The sequence below is a fragment of the Lepisma saccharinum genome, chromosome 1 (genome assembly GCF_977018435.1).
Source record: "Lepisma saccharinum chromosome 1, izLepSacc3.1, whole genome shotgun sequence".
Classification (NCBI taxonomy): domain Eukaryota; kingdom Metazoa; phylum Arthropoda; class Insecta; order Zygentoma; family Lepismatidae; genus Lepisma; species Lepisma saccharinum.
The window spans coordinates 138,922,698-138,944,745 of NC_139229.1; the positions used below are offsets into that span (position 1 = coordinate 138,922,698).

The window sequence follows — 22,048 nt, forward strand, 5'->3', positions numbered from 1 at the left end:
CATTGGGACTCAATGATAATTAGATGATTTTCCCCGAGATTTCCCTGAGTTTTTACTTTTCTTCAAATTCCCTAAGAATTCCAGGTTTTCCCAGGTGTGTGGGAACCCTGAGATTTCACCGTAACAGATCTCCACAATATAAAAACAACAAAAAAGGTTAATAAACATCACAATCTTCACAAACCATATACAATTTTTAATTTCATAGTGTCGTAGAAAATGCTGCTTTCTTTCCTTACATTTATAAGTACACAGCATCTGGAGAAATTCTTGTTGCATATAGAATCTAAGGAAACCCCTACCCTTACGGTTATGCAACCCTGAATTTTATATCATCTAGTTTCGCCAGGAAGAGCAGCTCGCGAGAAACGTAGTGTTTCCAACTCTTGAATCTAGCCACAGATTCACGCGACCGGGTGGAGATCTTGCTTTCCTCTTGATTTGATTTTAAAGGACAACAAGTTTATTTTGAGAATGTGTCTTGTAATAATAACAAGTGTTATTAACATTTATGCTTGAGTTTTTTATTATTCTTTCACCACTTCCAAACGAATATGTGAAGAAAGAAGGTATCGCGGATTTCGTTATTGCTCGAATACTTGACACCTCCCATGAGAGAGTCCTGCAGACGAAAAGATAGCATTATGACTAATTCTGTTATCTATTTAAAAAAAAAAAAAAGCCCCTTCCGATAGCCTAACGTCGCCTTGTAATAAAGTGGCCCTAGATACAATTCCCACTGGTGGCCCACCACTCTACATCATAAGTTCCGTTTCCATTAATGTATCTGTGCATAAATTGAAATAAAAAATTTTCTTAAAAATTTACGTGTGCTCCGAACAACCCTTGAAAGGCAAAAGTAAAATTACGTGGAAGTTGTGATTGGTTTTTACATCACTCACTAATGGGGACCCCGAACTCCATTGCTGCAGTTATTCTTTTCGCGATATTTTTCTCGTTGGTCCTGCCACCATAGGTAAGTCCAAAGAGAAGATTCTGACCCCCATAACCACCTACACATTTTTTTTTTGTTTTGCAATAACGCTTTCGGCATTTTTCTTCATAGTTATTCTTTTTGTTTTTAAATGCTTGGCGACATCTGTTTTGGAAAAAGTTCCACGAAGTTTGTTTTAAGTGTAAATGCATCTGGACATATAGTGTGGAGTGGGATTCGAACAACAAATATGAGCTTCCGTCGCGAATCGAACCAGCGCTCCTTTGATTATGTTTTCTTTCCACGTTTATTAAAATTTACTTCCTTCAGCCTACTTCCGATTGTCGTATATTTCAATTTGTATTAGTTCTTTTTCCCGTTTTCTTTTCATTTGCATTGTTCGAGCCGTGAAAACTATCTCTCTTAATCTGGTTATTCAAATACTTTTTATACTTTTTTTCCTTTTCTTTTCCCTTCGCACTCATTACAGATTCGGTGTCGCGCTTTTCCATATTTTCAGTAATTTAATTCTCCTGTGTATAATTCCTTTGACTATTTTTAATTTGCCCTTAGTCCGAATCAAGAAAATATGTTAGGAAATGTTTCCCGTGTAGATCTTATTGTATGGCGGTGTATAATTGATGCCAGCTTTTTCTTGCGATAAGGGTTTTGAAAGTGCAAGGGTCTCATTCATTAACCATGGTGGGAAGGGAGGGGGGCGAAGGGGTGCCAGAAACCTTCCAGACGGAATATGCTTGAAACGAAAAGTAGGTGCAGCTTTCGACCGTACTCTTCCATCAGCAGGCGGGGTGCTGAGAAGGCTACCTGCGAGCGAGGGGGAGGGTGTGGCGAGCAACACTGCCACAGCGAGTCGCTGTAAATGATTTCATCGTCTGTGCTGGGTGAAACCGGTTCTTGGTGCTCCTATATTTTTCCGATACATTTCTGCCAGCCTTTTTAGCGAAGCGAGGTCATATGTTCCAGATTCGAACTCTGGTCAGGCATGTATGTATCACTGAGTTTGTCCCGTCACAATTTTATAAATTGATAATTCATCCGTATTATCGCGATTAACTCAAGAGGAAGAAGAGTGATGTAAAATAACCAAAATAGAAATTCATGCATTCGTGACTGGTGCTAGTGTAACGACGAAGTTAACTCTTTATAAATGATGAAATATGTAGCCCTTGCGCTCAAATACACTTATACCTTGAAAAAAAATCCAACTCATTGCTGATCTCTTACTACATTTGGAATACAGCCAAGAGCAATGTAAAGCAATGCAATTACATTGTGAATGTTTCACATCCTATAGTCTTTCTTTTTCTCGTAGCGGGGGCGGGGGTTCATTCATTACAAATATCTAGGAAAGGATTTAGCAGCAATCCGTGATATACTTAAATATCACAAAATGCTGCGTAGCCAGGGTTCTTGTGTCCTAGCCTCTGATAATTATGAGTTTTTCTTTTTCGTTGTTTCTTCAATCTTCATTAATTTCCCTGGAGCATCATTTATCCTCTGTCGCCATTGGCTATATGTAAAGGTTGACATCAAATGAGTAAAAGTCGAAAAGAAAACACAAGGATCTGCTTTTCTCATAGCTCGCCAAACATGAACATTTTAGTATTTTATGCTTTCAGCGTTATCATTATTCTTGGCAGGCAATGGAATTGAAGCAACTCTCACAACTAATTTAAACTACATGTCACTCAGGCATGACAATTCTCGCGGGCAAAGTGAATTTTTTGTATTAGCACGTGGTAGCGCAATAACTATCTTCTAGCCTCCTAGATTTAAATCCGAACTTTTTATTCCAGTTGAGTGATTGACTCACAATTTCGCTATTGAAGGTTTGGGTTGTATTTGGGTTATACATATTGTGTTTTTGGTGCGCTAGGAAAAAGCAATCCCAAAGGTTCGCATTGAACAGTGTGCTTTCTCTCTCTCTCTCTTCCAACTCCGTCCCTATCTCTCACCCCACGTCCCCACTATTTAGGTAAACTGTTGTTTGAAACATATTTTCCGAAGAATATCCACATTGAAAATAATATTCCCCAATTGTTTTGATATAGGGCATGTCTATTGCTCTGAACGAATTATCTCCGTGAGAGGACTAGGGGCTCCCCGATGGCGCAGTGGTAGAGTCGTCACCTTTTAATCAAGGGTTCCCGGGTTAGATAGCCGGTAGAGGCACATAGTGGTTCGGAACCCACTATAAACTGTAGGTCCAGTCCCAATTAGCCTTTCTGTGCACAAAGTGAACTTAAAAAAACAACAATTCAATTCAATTCAATTGAATCATCTTATCAATATTTTTTAATCTGCATTAACCTGCTTAATTTAATAGATTATACATTTATATTCATTGCGGGCAGAAATGTGAGAGAAAACTATGCATTTTTTTCAGGGAATGCATGAGTCAATAATAATGTATATTTTACGGTGTATACTCTATTATATTGCATTGATTCAATAGTATCCTTATTTCCTAAAGCAAGCGTGAGTTTCTTTGCACACACCACGCAGGCCCTGCTTGATGTAAATCTCCCATGCAGTAACGTCACGGTTGCCTTTGGCACCACGCTTTGGCTTTAATTCGAGCCCCGGTGGGTGCTTCGTTCGAGATCCTGCAGCAGTTTTACTCGTATCTATGCCTTGAGCATGTCACTTGCAACGGAACCTATAAAATGAAACTTTCTGCATCGGAATGGGCGTGAAACTCTACATGCACCATTGATAAGGTGTGGACGATTCATGCGTCAGGCGTTGGATTCGGTGTTACGAGGAAGAAGGGGACCAAGGAATGAAGTCAAGACCCAACAAAGGCCGGTCGAGGAAGACAACCAGGGAAGAAGATGCAGGCATCATTGAGATGAGCGAGGGCAATCCCTTCATGGTTGCAACGAAGATTCGCCAAGAGTTGAAACTGGAGTGCCATGCTGCAACAGTTCGACACCGTCGAGTGGCAAAGAATGAAGCAATGACGCATTTCCATCACGAAGCAGGGATCAGTTTTGCTTTACAATATTTACCAGCTCCTCAAGAAATTTGGCAGAACGTAATTTTGAGCGACGAGAAAGTATTTTCGTCTGACGAAAATGGTCAGGTTTATGTTTGTAGGCGCAAGAACACTCGCTACGGCTACGAGAATATTTCTACCCATCCTAGGAGCGGCAGGATATCCGTGGCGGTGTGGGGATGGATTGGTGGAAGTGTGTTCGAGAATAAATTCACAGGAATACGTCACAGTGCTGGAAAACCACATGCTTCCCAGCGTGCGAGAGACACACCCTGAAGATGAGATTCCTCACGTGACTTTCGATCAAGACAACAGCAACGTCCATACATCGAAAGCGACCACCACCTGGTTTAATCAGCAGCCAGGAATTTCAAGAGTAGATTGGCCAGCGAAGTCTTTCAATCGAAAACATTTGGGCGTTGATGGTGAGAGTGGGAACCTAGACAGCTGAGAACAAAGAAAGCTCTACTGGCTCATGTGTTTGATGTCTGGAAAAGTTTAAGGAGAAGACCAAACATCTGCTTGTGGAATCCTTGTCTCGTCGACCAGATGACGCCAAGGGTCCCAGGTTCGAATCCCGGTCGGGCTTGGTTGTTTGTGAATGTCCATTCATCAATTTCATCATTTCATCTTCGCAAATTAGCCAAGAAGCACAACACGCGAAGGAAAATAAACTAAATCAAATCAAAATCAAAATCGTCGACTAGATGCAGTGCTTGAATCCAACGGCGGGTGGACACAGTATAGAAACCCAGCACGGTTTAACTGGTCCTTTTCTACATTCCAGAACAAAACTAATTACACACATCTCCGTATGCAACTTAACTTTCCAATTCTTTCTTATTGATACCTTGGGGTGCTCATGGTTACTTTTTCGCTCACCTGAACCATTATATTATATCCTATAATATTAATATTCACATTAGTGAACAGATTTGATTCACATGAAATTCAAATGCACAGCACACATGCATCCATTCCTAACACTTAACTGTTAGTTACATTACACCTGTCACCTTGTCACAGTTCTAAATCAGGGGTGGGGCATTATGGCGCAGACTGTGATGGAAATTTGACTGAGTAAACAGGACCCAAGTTGAATTACGTCATCAATTAGCCATTGCTGTTATACAAATAGTAATTTGTAGATTGTAAGGGGAATTGTTACGGGTAATAAGTAATTTTGGAGTGGGGGGCCTTAGATTGATAGGGAAATTATGGTGGGCGATTAATGAAGTTAGTGGGATTTTCAGGTAGACGGGATTGATAATTATTTTGGGGGGCAGGGAATCCCAAGTCTTGTATATTACTATTACGTCTTAGATTGCTTATTTGGAGAGAGCAGTATCAACAGGAAGTTTAAAATTGGCATGGATATTTTGTTGGGAAGTTTGAGTATTAAATTTGAGGTGGAGGGGAGGGGAATGAAGTTTTGATAAAGTGTTACGTCTTAGATTGTGAAGGGATTTCTGTCGATTAAGAAATTGACAAAGATCCGGGCGGGACTCGAATCCGGAAAATTCGGTGTCTGGATCGTTAGTCCACCACTAACAGCGCTTGGCCACAGAGCCGGTTCTCTTTGGTGACCAAGCGCGTTAAGTGGTCCACTTCCGATCCCACGAAATTTCCGCGTTCGAGCCACGGCTTCAGTATTGGTATCATGGTATCAATTTAATCTAATCGTCACTCATCCTCATTAGCCGAAAGTGGCAGAAGAGCGACTTATAATAACAAAAGATACAAAAACAACTTTAACACTCTAGTAATTTCTGATCAATAGATGCGTATTAGCTTTTATTGTTGACTCTTTAAGTGCCTCCCCGATGGCGCAGTGGTAGCGTCGTCGCCTTGTAATCAAGGGGGTTCCGGGTTCGATTCCTGGTGGAGGCACATAGTGGTTCGGATTCCACTTTAAACTGTAGGTCCTGTATTATATTGATACAATATCTTCAGGAAAATAAAGCGTAAAATTGAATTCTGCCTCTGAGTGAGTCCATGATATTGTTTATGTTTGAAGGTAATATATTAACCATGACTATCAGCATAACCGAACGCATATAATCAGATGATTTATTAGTGTTGCCAGGCTAAAGGTGGGGAGTGCGGCATGTTGCCTCTTTCATTACGGAATTCAACACGTAAAAATTGATCAGCTTTTATTGCGAGTAACCATTATAGGCTTAGACCAAATTCTGGCGTTTATATTTCAATTCACTTCCTCAACAAATCCTTTCTCGATTGGCTAGATTTTAAGCGGAGCGTCATTCAGTTGTCTGTGAGTTATCTTTTTGCAGAAGCAACAGCAGCTCGCTCGCACCCACGGTGCCCCGCCCACTCGACGAGGCGCGTTGTCTGTGCAGTGTAGAACAGTGACAGTGTTGCCTCTCTATTCGATCTTTGTATTCTCTTTTGCCTGCCACTACACACACATTTCAGACAATTCTTCCCATACAACAAATGGTAAAGCAATCAGGCAACTGTTAAATGGCTCTTTTCTAGATTTTGTATTAACACTTTCCATGGTAGAGATATGTTAACTTGGGCCTCCCCGATGACGCAGTGGTAGCGTCGATGCCTTGTGATCAAAGGGTTCCGGGTTCGATACCCGGTGGAGGCACATAGTGGTTCGGATCCCACTTTAAACTGCAGGCCCAGTCCCGATTAGCCTTATTGTGCATAAAGTGGACTTAAAACACCAAATCAATCCAATATGTTAACTTGGTTCTGTTTCGTATTCCAACAATTTGGGTATTTTAACATTTTAATTTTCATCCGTTTCATGTTTGTATGAAAGAATATGGTGGGAAAATACACTACTTGAGACAATATCACTAATAATAATTGGCCGCCGCTGTGCCCGAGCGTGGTAAGCCGTCGGCTTTTGATCTCGCTGCCCCGGCCTGGGTATGATTGTTTATGAGTGTTCCTTCATGAATTTTATCATACACTAATCCTCATCGTTGCAATTAGCCAAAAGTAAAGTAACAAAACAAAGATAATAATAATAGTAATAATAATAATATGGATCTAGCCCCCCATGGTTTCTTTATGACTGTCATCGAGTCATCATTCATCCTCATTGTTGAGATTAGCCGATAAATCTTAGGGAAGCTGCGAAAAATAAGATGTAAAATAATAACAGAATTTTCTCCACAGAAGGAAAAATAAATACTCCAGAAAACATGTAATACAGGAAAAGAGTGTCCTGTAATGTGAGTCTGTAAACCAAATGTAACTCACGAATTAAGAAGTTTACGTGAAGGTTTCATCTTCTACGAAGCAATACAGGCTTGGATGGCGCAGTGGTAGCGTCGTCGCCTTGTAATCAAGGGGTTCCGGTGGAGGCACAAAGGGGTTCGGATCCCACTTTAAACTGTAGGTCCAGTCCCGATTAGTCATTGTGAACTTAAAACACCAAATCAACAACCAACCAACCAATACAGGGTTGGAAACACTACAGTTATAGGTTTGGAAACACTGCTCCTCTCGGGAACTACTCTAGAGGCAACGCGTTTTCAGAACATCTCTGAGTTCTGTCGCTTCGCTAGTCAGCGAGCCTAAAATGGTCTTCTTCCTTCTGACGGCGTAGCAGGTTGCGCAGAACGACATGCTCAGAAATCATTCGTGAAAGTGATACCGAGGTGCGAGGATCTGGTGCTAGACTTGAGCGTGCTGCTGAGTGTATGGAAGTGCGATTTCGTAGTGTGTTCCTCACATAAAATATGCCTCCTGTTCATTCCAAAGTTTATCGTAGAACGCTTAGGGGACAAACGCGTGAAGTTGTGGCAAACGTCTTGCAATTCATGCAAGAAGAGGCTGACCAAAATGTTTTAAAGTTGCCTCTTAAAAAAGTCATTGACCGTGTTTGTGCTGCGACAGGTGTATCTTTAAGTACGGTAAAATCAATTAAGAAGGAAAGTTCGGCGGTTCGTGCTGGATCATCGTCATCATACAGTACGCCCCGTAGAAATAAAAATCGTCCGCGGCCGTGTACAGATATAGATGATTTTGACATGTGCGTTGTTCGGAGAACAATTAATGAATTTTACACCGTAGACAGGCAAGTCCCAACAGTAAAATCTGTGCTTGTAAAATTAAGGAAAACCATCGGATATAAAGGGCAGGCAACCAGTTTATTGAAGATCTTCAAAAAACTTGGGTTTAGGTGGAAGAAAGTGGAAACTAATAGACGTGTGCTTATTGAGAGGAATGACATTCGGAATGCAAGGATTGCTTATTTACGGGCCATCAGTAGATATCGTCGGGAAGGCCATCCTATTGTATACACCGATGAAACATACATTCATAGTTCCCACACAACCACTAAAACATGGTGCGACGATAGTCTCGAGGGCCTGAAATCTCCAATATCCAAAGGGCAACGTCTCATTATTGTCCATGCAGACAGCGACAAGGGGTTCATCCCTAACGCCCTTCTGATATTTAAATCCAATCAGAAAACTGGAGACTACCACTTGGAGATGAATTCCAGCAATTACATGCGGTGGATAAGAGAAATGGTCATTCCAAATTTACCCTCAAATTCCGTCTTCGTAATCGACAACGCATCCTACCACAATATTCAGAAAGAAAGATGCCCTTCGTCTAACACCAAGAAAAAGGAAATGCAAGAGTGGCTATTAAAAACAATATACCATTTACGGACGATATGTTCAAGCCTGAACTATACAGCCTTATAAAACTGCACAAACCGAAGATGAAATCCTACATTTTAGATGAACTGATGAATGAACATGGCCACACAGTCCTTCGCTTGCCTGCATATCATCCTGATTTAAATGCTATAGAGAAAATTTGGGGCATTTCTAAACAATGGGTTGCAAATCGCAATGTGACTTTCAAATTAAATGATGTGTGGGAACTTTGTAAGGAAGCGTTTTCGGTTATTGGAGAGGAGGAATGGGAGTCATGTTGCAGCAATGTTAGAAAAACTGAGGAACAATACATTCGGACGGAGGGTTTGCTGGAACCAGAAATAGAGCGTCTGGCTTTCAGGGTTGGCGACAGTAGCAGCAGTGCGGACGATTCATTGTCGAGTGCAGAAGATTCTTGTTGCGAAATGTCCGATTCAGGTTCTGAACTTGAAGGCATAGAAGACCTGGAATAAATCATTGGTTTCTTCATTTGATCGTATTTGCAGTATTTACAACACATAAGGTAAGCTTATTGTATTGTTTTCGCTAGTGAGCTTTTGTTGTTCTACAATTCTGCATTGAGTCATTGTTACCCACTGTATTTTTGTTCACTTGCAACGCTGCTTGAGAATTGTAAACACGCGCCAACAGTCGCGCGTTGCAACTCCCTCACCAGCTGATTCGGTTTCTGTGCGACTCGCTTTCAACTTGCGCATAAGAACACCTCAGAGATGTTCCGAAAACGCGTTGCCTCTACCAGGCGATACTAGATGATATAAATTTCCGGGTTGCATAACCGTCAGGGAGGGCGTTTCTTTCGAATTTGTGTGTACCACATCTCTGCAATGTTAAAACTACGACAATGAGCAAATGAACTAGTTGATCAGGTTGCTTCTGAACGAGTCGCAAACGAAGGACTCAAATTCACAGAATGGGTTCAAGGGGGGAATGAAGTAGTGAGTCCCTTTGTTTTTACTCGGCGTCCGCACCCGTCCAGTGTGACGTCAACCACTGCCAATTACGTGAAATTCTGCTCTTCAAGGCAGAAAGTATTACATTGTCTTTGGTTCGAGGAGTATACAGTTATTGCAGAACCAAAACCAATGAACTGTCTGAACACCAACCTGCTCCACTTCACGTATCAAAAGAGAACTGGTTCGGAACGGGTGTGTTCTTGCAGAAAGAAAATTTCCTTACCACACAGAAAGCTAAGGCAATATTTTCTCCGCAAGAAATTCTGAGGATGGCTGGTGCATAGGTTTCGTCTTGAGTAGCTTGTTCTCTAAGGAAAAATCTCACGCCTCTCCAATCACAAGAACAAGTCGCAAAATGAACGGACGGTCATAATGAATCCAAGAACTTTGATCTGAGAGTGAATAAATATAGAATCGAAATGCAAAGGAAGCATAATTTTGTACGTAACAGACTAGAAGTCATAATGACGAGAGGAACAATTTTCTGAACTGAATCTTTTGGGGGAACTGGAATCACAAGAATCGAATTCGGTAGTGGAAATGAACCGTTCGTTCATTTTGTAACTGGTTCTCCTGCAACTCCAAAATGCACGTAAATTCCAGAAAATATGCAAAATTCCCTGACTATTCCCTGACCAACCAAATTCCCTAAATTTTCCTGGTTTTCCAGTCACTTAGCAACCCTGAAAACAGTAATTTTAAAAAATGCTTTGCTGGCATCGCCAAAGCCCCAGCTAAACCTTAATGATACATGCTGTCCCTTCATGTCGATTTTCACAATTGGGGTTTGCAGTTTTCTTTATTCCGTCAAAAATGGAGTAGGCTGTGAAGGTTCGAAGAGATATGTATATTATGTATAATATATTATGTTTGCGTTGAATTCAATATGGCGGTCAACAATATGCCGGATCTGCGTTTGACACATACGGCTAGGGATCTCCTTGTGCCTAACCTATTTCTTTCATGACCAATTATACCCAGGATAACTCCTTCACATTTTGTAGGGGGTGTTAAGGGACATTTGACTCTTCATAGTTCATGTAATCGGGCTTTTATCAGTCACATAGTTACACATATTATTTTGCATCTTCTGATCCCATTGCAGTCCCAGAATGATTTTTTGGTATGTTTTAGAGTATGGTATGAGGCACCAAATATATTTTTTCACGATTTTTGGTGATGACATGTTTTGAGATATTCAAGGTCAAAAGTCAAGGTCACGTGACAAAATTATATTTTTATCGAAAGGTGGGTTTGTTATATATCACTGGAAAGCTTGTTCAATTGCCTGTACAATAAGATTTATTTGAGCTTTCTAGGCGAAATAGTGGCAGAGTTACAGCACATTTAGTATAGCTAAGTGGGCTCAAAAAGGGCAATTACTGCTAACTTTGACCTTGAATAATTTAACAATTACAAGATGCAAGAGACTAAAAATTTTCATAGTTACTAAGTTCCATGCATAGTTTCAACTCCCCAAATTTCATGAAAATCGGAGATGGTCAGGTTGGAGGCTGTGTTGATTTTGCATGGAATGACTCCATAGTAATAGCAGCAGACAATGCACCTGATTGTTACCAATAACAAATCATGCTTTTTTTGCTGGTATAACGAAGTGCGTGTGTCTTACAGTAACAGATGTATTGCGAACAAAGCAACCAAGTTTTTCATAGGTATTTCTAAATAAATTGTCATTAAATTGAAGAGGGGCCTATCGTTGTTTACTTTTATCTTTGTATATTTTTCTTTTTGGTGCTCAAAATATAAACACATGCTATCATGTTTAGAAGATATTTCGCATTTTTATTAAGTAATGACACATTTATTAAATAATCTATGCGCAGAAAGTTCTTCTAAAATTTCATGTTTCAGGACACAAAAGGAAGCAAAAATACATTCCGCTTGACATGCATGCGGGTTTTGATGTGTTGTGCGGTTGGCAATACTGTAGATTTTCTCAGTGTCTGTGATGAAAGCAGCTCGGCAGTTGAGGCAAGACTGGCACGGAAGATTCTGAGCTTAGTTCTCAGACAGATTCATACATAAAACCTGCTGCAAACTTAGCTTGACGCTTGGCTTAATTCAAGACACCTTGATGGTAATATAACACATCTAAGCCATCAAAACTTTGCATTCGAATACAAGACAAGTCTTCCATTTGGATTAATACTACTGCATATTAACTTCCGAGCAAGTCATGCACAAGAATGAAATAAATAAAATAAAAAATAAATCGTGCAGTTATTATGAATGATCATTTTGAATATCCCTTGAATGCACAACTGCTTAAATGTGATAGATTAACAAATAATATTACACCTAAATAAAAACTTTTGTTTCGTATAGTCTTAAACTATTTAATTTACAGTAGACTCACGATTAACCGAGGCTACACTCCAGGTTAACTGAGGGAGTGGTTGGAAAACATCGCGCTTCATAATGCACCCCCTGTTTGTTTACTAGTAAGTTGGAGTCAAGTCATCATCCACGCTGCACATGTTCGTTCCATTGTCAGTGTATCCGTTTGTTACGGTGGTGTTTATATCTGTGTAGGCCTATTCTAAGTGAGTAATGTAGTATGAGTGGCAAATTGAAAAGGTGTGTGGTTTCTAACACAATAAGAAGGTTGGATAAAGGTGAGTCTATTAAAAAGGTTGCTGCTGATTACTGCTTGATTATGGAGTTGAGGAAGTGATTTTTATTACCTGTATTAAGATCAGGCCACACAGAACAACATGCCATGAAAATGCAAGGCATCAACATTTTGGCAAATCTCACTCCCTATCAGGATAAAAAGGAAACTGAACCAAATCCTGTGTTTTAGGATTTAAACGTTGTCCCCCCCACCATTAATTTTAAAAAAAATGGAATTTTAGGTCCATTTTAATTATACCATAACAGCAGCAATTTTATCCTGACCATAAGTTCAACCCTTTCCTCATGGACTGACTACATAATATCATAAACAAACATGTAACACAATTACAACATTGAATCACCACCTACAAAATAGAAATCACAATAGGAATGATCAACCTAAGCAGGGACAAGTCTTAAAATAATTTACTCACATAAACAAAGTTTGTATGGATGTCATCCAATTGACAATACACTGGCACTTTGGATATCTCAAACTTGGGATGTGGTTCAACCGAGTTGGTTGAAAAACAGGATATTGGCAGAAAGTGGATTGAAGCAATGCTGGGAATTGGCACTGAAGATATTATTTCCATCCGTGGAGGTATCTGAAATGAAAGAGGTATAACTAGAGGCACATATTTTTGGTAAACAACAAAGCAAAATTTCGGTACAAAAACAGAGTCAATTTCAGGTTCAAAAGAAGTAAATAAAATGAAATTTCGCTGCTATAGCAGTGAAAAAGCAGTATATAAAATGACAATTTGGTTTGGTTTTAAAATTGTGAATATAATCCTAAATTTGACTTAAAAACTGCACTTATATAATTATAACAATATTCTAATAACACACTTATGTCGTTACCAGAATATTAAGTTTATTCCTGTATAAACGGGGTCCATTATTTGCTTCTCAAATATTTACAGCAGAATTAATCAATTTTCCGTGAATTGCATAACTCAAAGAATAATTCTGACTTCAGAAAGTGTTGCATTGATAAATAGACTAAATTTAGTGCTTAAAAGTCTATTTCGCATTATTTTGTGACAAAACAGGGTAAGAAAATGCACCACACACCTTTCAAACATGAAAAATTAACATTACAATGTGTTACTTCACATTTTGTGTTTTCGTAAATGAAATATGCATGCCTCTAGGCATAACTTATGTATATAAAGTGTGTTACAAACAGTAATTTTTTTTGTTTATTTTTTGGTTTGATTTTGATTTGATTTGATTTAGTTTATTTTACTTCGCGTTTTGTGCCTCTTGGCTAATTTGCGAAGATGGGGATGAGTGATGAAATGATGAAATTGATGAATGGACATTCACAAACAACCAAGCCCTACCGGGATTCGAACCCGGGACCCTTGGCGTCGCAGCGCGATGTGCTAACCACTCGGCCACAGGGTCGGGCGTTTATTTTTTGGGTTTGTGTATAATTCTGTATGCTTGGGTTTCTTCCATGGTTCTGTGTAGTTTAAAAGAGCCAATAAGATTTGAACTTTCAGCCCTCCCCCATGCGACGAGGGAGAAAGTATAAATATGGCCTCTGACAGAGGACAGGACAGAGACAGGGCAGAGAGTGTGTGTGAAACTGATAGCAAAAGGGAGAGTGATCTTCGGTCTCCAGTGGCCTCCCATGAGAGAGCATCCCGAGGCGGTTCCGCTGATGCCAGCTTCAACTTGGCAGTTCTGCCATGGGGCTCAAGTTAGAGAAATGTAAATAATGTAAATTAGAGAATAATTGAAAGAATCCGAGCCTTGTTTTGTTGAATTGTAAATAAATGTGTAAAGCCCATTTCTGCGAGTTTTCAGCAATCGCCCTGCAACATTAATTCAGTAAGTTCTTGCCTGATTGATTTTTTGGTTTCGAGCGCTCTGGTGAGGAACAGGATGGGAACCCAGGACTAACGAGCCTATTTAGTTGTTTATTTGGGTTTTTCCTGCCAGAAGCGTCTCGGTAAGGGTAGAGTGTTGCGGAACAAGTGCAGCCCTGATTTATATGTTCTCAGATTTCACTTTTTCCTGTATTATACATTCAATTTCATGGTCCAACTACAATGTGTTATAAAATTTCTCCAAATTTTACACTAAGTGTACAATGAACTGCATATAATATAAAAATGTACCAAGGTGTTAATATTAATAATATTAATAATATTAATATTAATAATAATAATAATAATAATAATAAAAATAATGTCTAATATTTATGAAGCAGATGCGAAATTTTAACATAATATTTGCTAATTACTATGATTGATTGTTGGGTTCAGAATATTTATAAATATTAATTTATAAGTGTTAAAAATATTCCATCAATTATATCACAGATAATTACAATATTAAAATTGGTATTGTTGTGTAACTATAAAATTCACTTTTGCTGAACAATGTTTCAGAAAAATTAAATAAAATTATGTACATTGCATAGTGTTTAGGATAAAAAAAGTATTGCATTGCATTATTTGCACACTTTGCAAAATACCAAAATACCCAGCTGGTATTGGTGATTAAATTTAAACTAATACTTTCTGATACGATCCTCTGAATCAATATTCTACCAATGTGATGTTACATGATTGATTGATTGATTGATTTGGTGTTTTAAGTCCACTTTATGCACAGTAAGACTAATTGGGACTGGACCTACAGATTAAAGTGGGATTCAAACCACTATGTGCCTCCACTGGGTATGAAACCTGGACCCCTTGCTTACAAGGTGATGATGCTACCACTGCAGCATTGGAGAGGCCCTGTGATGTTACATGAGTGAACCATTTCACTGATAGTTCATTTTATATACAATTACGTGATTGGAATAAGTTTTGCTTAAAAATACGAAACTGTATAATTAGAAATTTACTTCACCGAATCAAGCTGTATACATACACACATAAAAACAATAACAATAAGGTGTGAACCAATACTGATATCCATAATTAGAATATTAAAATTGGTATTGTTGTGTAACTATAAAATTCACTTTCGCTGAACAATGTTTCAGAAAAATTGATATGATATTGGTATTGGAAAGCATCAGCTGAAATGTAATCATCAATATTGGCTAATACCGTATTTACTCACTTATAATGCGGACATTTTTCCACAATTCTTGATCCCAAAAAATGGGGTGCGTATTATGCATGTAATAATTCAGACAGCCAATATGAAACCGTACAGGGTCATTAAAAGATTTTGTGACACTTGCATTGATTTTTCATGTTTACGTAACCCTATCATGTTAAATATCATTGTAAAACTTAAATTCTGCAGTTTCTGAATATGGTAACAGTATTCCATTCAAGATGGCGTCACTGATGTGCAATTTGATTGAAATAACCTCATCACAAAATGAATAACACTGATATTTATGGCAATTTGGATGAAAGAAAATATTACGAAAAATAAAATAATTAAAATTTATTACTGGCAAGGAAATCCATTTGAGCACTGCAAATCCATAATGTAATTTTGATCTCACTTTGAATTATTACAAAATAAATAAGATGGTTAAAAAGTGAAAGCTTCTGAGAGACTAAACACAGTTGATGGAGGAGGGAGGTGACATGAGTTGCTGACTCATTGAATAGGTGTTTTGTCATTCATTTTTGATCGACATAGCAACAGCTTTACGACCTACAACTAAGAAAACAATTTCTTGAACATGGATTATACTGTGCATTATATATACGAGATATGAATTTTTGTCACTTTTCCCCATCAAAAATCAGGGTGTAAATTATACACGCAGGCACATTATACTCGCGTAAATACGGTACTTTCACATCTCATGGAGTCAGCAAAAATGTTGCACAAAACTTTTGGCAAGTCTAACATCCTGGAATTTACACAAAATTACGGCTGATAGATGCCTATATTTTAAAATTCCAATTTAAAATAACAAAAGCTACTAACTGAGATGTAACAACTCATCACATCACATTCTATTAATGACATTAAATATCTCCCAAATTATTCTCATGTAGCATTATAGCACTTTTAAAATGTCTTGTAAAAAAAAAGTAGTTTTTCAAATGTTGAAAGCCTTTTTAAATTGTTGCAGTTACACTGAAAAATCGGTGGATTATTATAAGTGTTCTGCTTTCAATTTCACATAAACAACATTTTTGTTGCTTGGGTTAACCTGGAGAGGGGAGGAAAACTGCATAAAAATATATACAAATTCAGATATATAATAATGCTCATTTGGCTGGTATCAGTATTGGCTCAACCCTTCACAAAACACATAATTTTTGCAACAAAACACCTGAATTTTGTTATTAAATGTTTATGTCATGTCAAATTATAAATATTTTAAAAAAAAAGCTCTGGTAGATCGCTATTCTGTAGTTCCAATGGGAAAACATATGTACAGTTTAACCTGCATTATACATATGTCAAGGTGAAGAGGAAATAATACATATAACTGAGAATTACTTACAAATCAGATTTATATACCATGCCATATCATTATTAAAATACTATTAATTGGAGGAAGAAGAAATATAAAATGCACGTTATTGCTGTCATAAAGTGGTAAACTGAGATTTCACTGTATATTTAAGAATCAAACTTTTGTTTGATTCTTAAATATACAGTGAAATCTCAGTTATAAGGGTACAGAAGGGAAAAAACTTATAACTGACAAAAACGTATTATTCAAAGGTAATAAAAATGATAAAATTAAGTACATTGAGAAAGAAAAGGACTAGGACATATACACCAAAGTTTGCTGTCCTAAATCATTAATGCAAATTCACAAAATCACGAGAAATAGACAGTGAAGGCACCAGGGGGTGGAAAGGGTGCAAGCAAGCTTAATCAGTTCAGGCAATTCCCTGGGGAAGAAAAAAAAAACAGTTGAACATTAGAAAGTTTACCTCGATCTTATGTTTACCGTAAATATCTTTCTCGCTTTATATGTTTTCAGAGTTGTGCTGATGAAAAAAATTGCGAGAAGGCGTATGCCAAGTGACCTCTCCCTTGGTTTTGCAGCAGTCTCATTCATATGCCATGTGCACTTGAACACTTGCCTTACAATCGGGGAACAAGCGCACAACCATAGTCGCTAAATGCTGCTTTCTCTAGGGTGTTAACACATTCTAAAAGTGTGACTCGGGTGTCTCTTTTGTCTCTCCCTCCACAAAAACGTATGTGGACAATTGAGAACTTGGCTCAATCAGTATTCACACTTCTTTACAGACGCTCTTGTGTAATCCTTCCTAGTGTAAAGGGGAGGGAGGGAGGGAGGGGGGGAATTGCTTGGAAAAATTTCCTTGCTTCTTATTTGCTGAGAAGTAGTAAGAAGAATTTGCCAACTGCAGTTATCTGATATTGGTTTAGTATGAGTGAAACAAAGTCGATAATCTGCTCTCGCATGAGATAATCTGCAACTACTGTGCAGGGCTATGCAATTTCATGAACTAGACTTCTTTTTAATGCAGCTATCTGCATAGGAAATATTGCTCGTGTGTTCCTCAAAATACAATATTCCTCCCCGCATTCTCTCTCAAACTTGGTTCCGGAATAAGCATGCTACAGACTAAAATAAAAAAAATGAATGCTGTAGTCCAGCTTATCTTCAACAAGTGCTTTATCTTTAGAATGCGCAAGACCTTCTATTTCGCCACCTGTGCGTTGCTGCCAGTCTGTCTGGAGGGAGGCTGCTACCAGTGCCAGTGTTATGTCTAGCTCTGTGAAAGCAGCCCCTTGCCCATATCCCTTTTAGCAGCAATGACTCATCCAACATAAAAGATGCAATTTTTAGTTCTTCATCTTGCCTTCTCCCTTGCCCATTTCCCTTCTAACAGCAATGACTCATCCAACATAAAAGATGTAATTTTTCGTTTTTGTCTTGCCTTCTGATAAACAAAACCGTAACTCTTATCTTGCAGATAAAACAAGATTAATCCTTTTGAACCCTAGAGACAGTGGCGTGCCCAGGATTTTCGAGGGGGAGGTTACGTATACTTTTTTTTTGCCTCCCCAATGGCATCATAGTAACCTCATCTTGTAATGAACGGGTTCCAGGTTAGGTATCTGGTGGAGGCACATAGTGGTTCGGATTCCACTTTAAACTGTAGGTCCAGTCCCGATTAGCCTTCTGTGCACAAAGTGGACTTAAAACCTTTAGCGGACGGAGCCTTGGATGCATGTATTACCTTTGAAGCCAACACCTATCCAAGTGTGTGCTTTTCAAACTTACCCCTGGTACAAAAAAATCGTAGCTCGAGAACTAATTGTCGTGAGAGAGAAGCAAATTGGTTTTGTTTTCTTCTTAAACACAGGGTTTTTAGCGGAGGTAAAAATTATACATTGTGCCTCCAAATAATTAGGGTTAACCAAATTTTGAGGGAAGCATGACAAAAGACCTATGAGGATATGTACTACTTGTGACCCAACTTTGAAAAAAGAAAGAAAAACACTGAAATTATGACGATTGGAAATATTGCGTAATTAAGGAATTTCGCTTCTAACGTCGGTCCTATGAGTGCTGGATGAACCACGGAAGCACGACAAAAGACTACTCTATGAGGATATGTAATGCTTGTACAGCAACTTTTTAAATAAAAAAAAAACAAATTATGCCGATCGGGAATTTTGAGTAACTAAGGAATTTTACTTCTAGCGTCGGCCCTATGGACACTGGATGGAGCAAATCTTGAGGGAAGCACGACAAAAGACCACTCTATGAGGATATGTAATCCTTGTACCACAACTTGGAAGAAAAAACTGATATTACGGCGATCGGTGATATTGCGTAATTGAGGAATTTCACTTCTAGCATCTGTCCAAACCCAGTCGGTAGCTAAGGAGTGCTTCAATTATTTTTTTTTTACCAGGATCTAGAGAGATACAATAGGAAGACAGAAACTCCGCCCCATTATAATCACCTACACTGGTCTCCATTTCTACATTCCCTGAAGATGAGAGCAATGTATGCCCTCAAAACGCTGGAAGCCAATTCCAATTTAACCTGGCTGGTAACCGAGAACACTTGTTTGAGGGTTAATAAAATATTCCATAAATTAGATCACAGATAATTAAATATTAAAATTGCATATATTGTCTATCTGTGAAATTCACTTTTGCCCAACAATATCAGAGTATAAAATTAAATAAAATTATGTATTTTGCATAATTTTTAGGATAATTAGACTGTGAGTAGTATAAAATACTAAATGACGTTTACAAAAATCATACAAATGAAGAGCTCATATGATTAAACAGACTGATTTGGCTATACTTAAAACAATGTCAAGATGTCTATATGAGTCAATTGCCCAAGTGTGCTACACAGTTAAATCCAAAGAATCTTGAGCCCTAGTGTACAAATGAAGAAGCCTCAACAGACAGATTTGGCCATGTGTACAAAAGATGAATCTGTCAGTCTGTCGTCTGTAAGCCTGCTAAAAATATAGTCTTCTTGATATTGTTATGGCTACACTTAAAACTAAGCCAAAAATGCTCATAAGAGCTTTTTGCTTACACAGTAGTATACTGTAATGTATGCTCAAATACTTGTTACTGTTATGTTAATATGTTTACCTGGAATATGCTCAATATTTTAATTCGGGACCAGGCTCAACTCATATATCTAATACTAAAACAATGCATTATGCAGAGGTCTTCTAGAATTGCTCTGTGTCTCTCTCATTTCTTACATCATAAACATATGATTTTTCACCTATAAGAATAACACTACATATGGTGTCATCAGGGAGTGTATCATGGAATTCACAGATAATTTTAATATTTGTCCTGTCATTAACCACAACCGGTTTCCTTTTTGAGGTGTTGATGACAAACATGGGTCTCTGTGCTTTGAATTCATCTGGTGAGTAATACATGTCAGTATTCCCTGTTGTAACTCTTTTGTATGCTGTATAGGCCTCATATAATTTGAGGAAATCATCCTTGGACATGTCTAAATTATAATTTTCTCTGGGGAACACCTCATTTCGGCCATTTTTAAGATATATGTTCTTGATGTTGCAGCTATCAAATTTACTTGAATTTTTTTCTTGGTTATTGTTTCTTCCAGTCTGAAACAGTACCACCACAAAATCTGGCATGTCATATTGTATACTGGAGAATGAGTTTGTAGCATCAAATTCATAATAGCTACCAGTAGCAGGCTTCTGGACACATTGATATGTATAAAATTGTAAAGGCACCTGTGGATTTTTTAGTATATCTGCTTTGTATTGAAGAGCATAACTGGCTTCATATTCAACAACCGGGATTCTTAGCTCCATAGTGTGAATAAGACATTTGCCTTCATCAGGTGGGGTATTAGGCAGAGCTGCCCCAGTAGAGTTTAATGTACTGTACCTCATCAAAGCATTATTATCATTAGCGGCTCTCCGAAATGTGATTCTTAAACCACCCTTCCACATAATGTCTTTGTAATCTGAGAAGTATCCTGGCAACAAGCGCATCGGGAACAGCACTGTGTGGCTCTTGGCTAATATTTTATCACCAGCCTCAAATCCACCTATTTTGTAGTACGAGGCCTCGGTCTTGGATAACTTTAGTGTGGCCAAAGCTGTAGAGGTAATACCAGGGTAGTCTACTCTGTTTATAACAACACCATGTTTTCTGATCTCGATTTCAGAGAACAAATGGGGTACAAAATTGTCTACCAGTCTTATATTTGAGTTAGCCGGATAATCTGTACCATCGAGCTTGACAACATCAAACTTGATATAGAGGTCTGCTCTGTGGGGGTGTATAAAGCCATCCCCTACATCAAGGTCAACCTCAATCTCTGTGTTGGGTTGATTTAAATTTGCAAAGGTCCTACGGTTCGGGGGAATGACTGTAGCTCATAACTCTCAATATTTTCCATTTTTTTTGTATGTATTTTTATTTAAATATTAATTTCTATGATAGCAGTTGTTGTGGCTCCAGCAAAATCAACTAATTCTTCTTTTTCATTAGTGACCATCAACTCAATATAGTCTATTCTATTATGGCACACAGGAAAATATAATGTTGGTGATGGAGTGTAGATGATTGGCTCCATAAATTCAGAGTTAGGTTTGATTGTTGTGATGATGCCAGTTTGCTTGTGAGTGCCTATGCCATCTGATTTGGTGATCATACCCTCGGCCACATTACAATGAATATTCAGAGTCTCTATGGCTAAGAATTTAGGTATATTAATAGCAGTGTGTTTGATGGCTGGTTCAAGTTTTGTGTTGTTCTGGAAGCCTAATAGCTCCCTATTGTCTCTGTAGCAGACACAATCTCTACTCTGTGAATGACAGAATTTTGAGTTAACACTATACCTCTGGGTAACTGAGCATTTAGAGTAGACAGATTATACTGCCCTGGAGTGATGACAATGTTTTGGTCACCAACTGTGATTGTGTTGTTTTGGTGTGTAATATTAGGGATCAAGTACATGCCATAGAATGCTCTAAGAGCTATTGTTTTGGGATATACTATATCATCATGTAGTCTGAGCTTCAATATTGAATTTTGGCTGGTAAGATGGAATACTCCCATGATGTTTCAGATACCACAGGGCCTTTTGAAAATCTTCAATTGATGGTTTATTTAATTGAGACAGATATCTAAGCATAGATAAACACAGATGTCCACAAATAACATCTTTGAAGTTTTGAACACGGTCATTATTGTAATAAAGATTACTTGATTTTAGATATTTTACTAAATTCTCAGGTGGAATACCTCCAAATGAATCAAACACAAATGCCTCATTGTTTAAATATTTAAGATAGCAGATCCAGTGAGTGCCCTGATTTTTGTACTTATCCAAATTGACTATCCCACATTCTTTTTTGAGCAGTTGTTC

The 22,048-nt window shown here is 38.2% G+C and overlaps 1 protein-coding gene across 1 annotated transcript in view; it reads right to left on the reverse strand.

Moving 5' to 3' along the window:
• The window catches only part of LOC145986010 (uncharacterized protein C05D11.1-like), a 158,912-nt gene that overhangs the window by 67,145 nt on the left and 69,719 nt on the right, over window positions 1–22,048 (reverse strand). Inside the window, exon 5 of the mRNA XM_083120184.1 lies at window positions 12,654–12,827. Coding sequence (XP_082976310.1) covers window positions 12,654–12,827 — 174 coding nt within the window. The remainder of the gene's footprint in view (window positions 1–12,653; window positions 12,828–22,048) is intronic.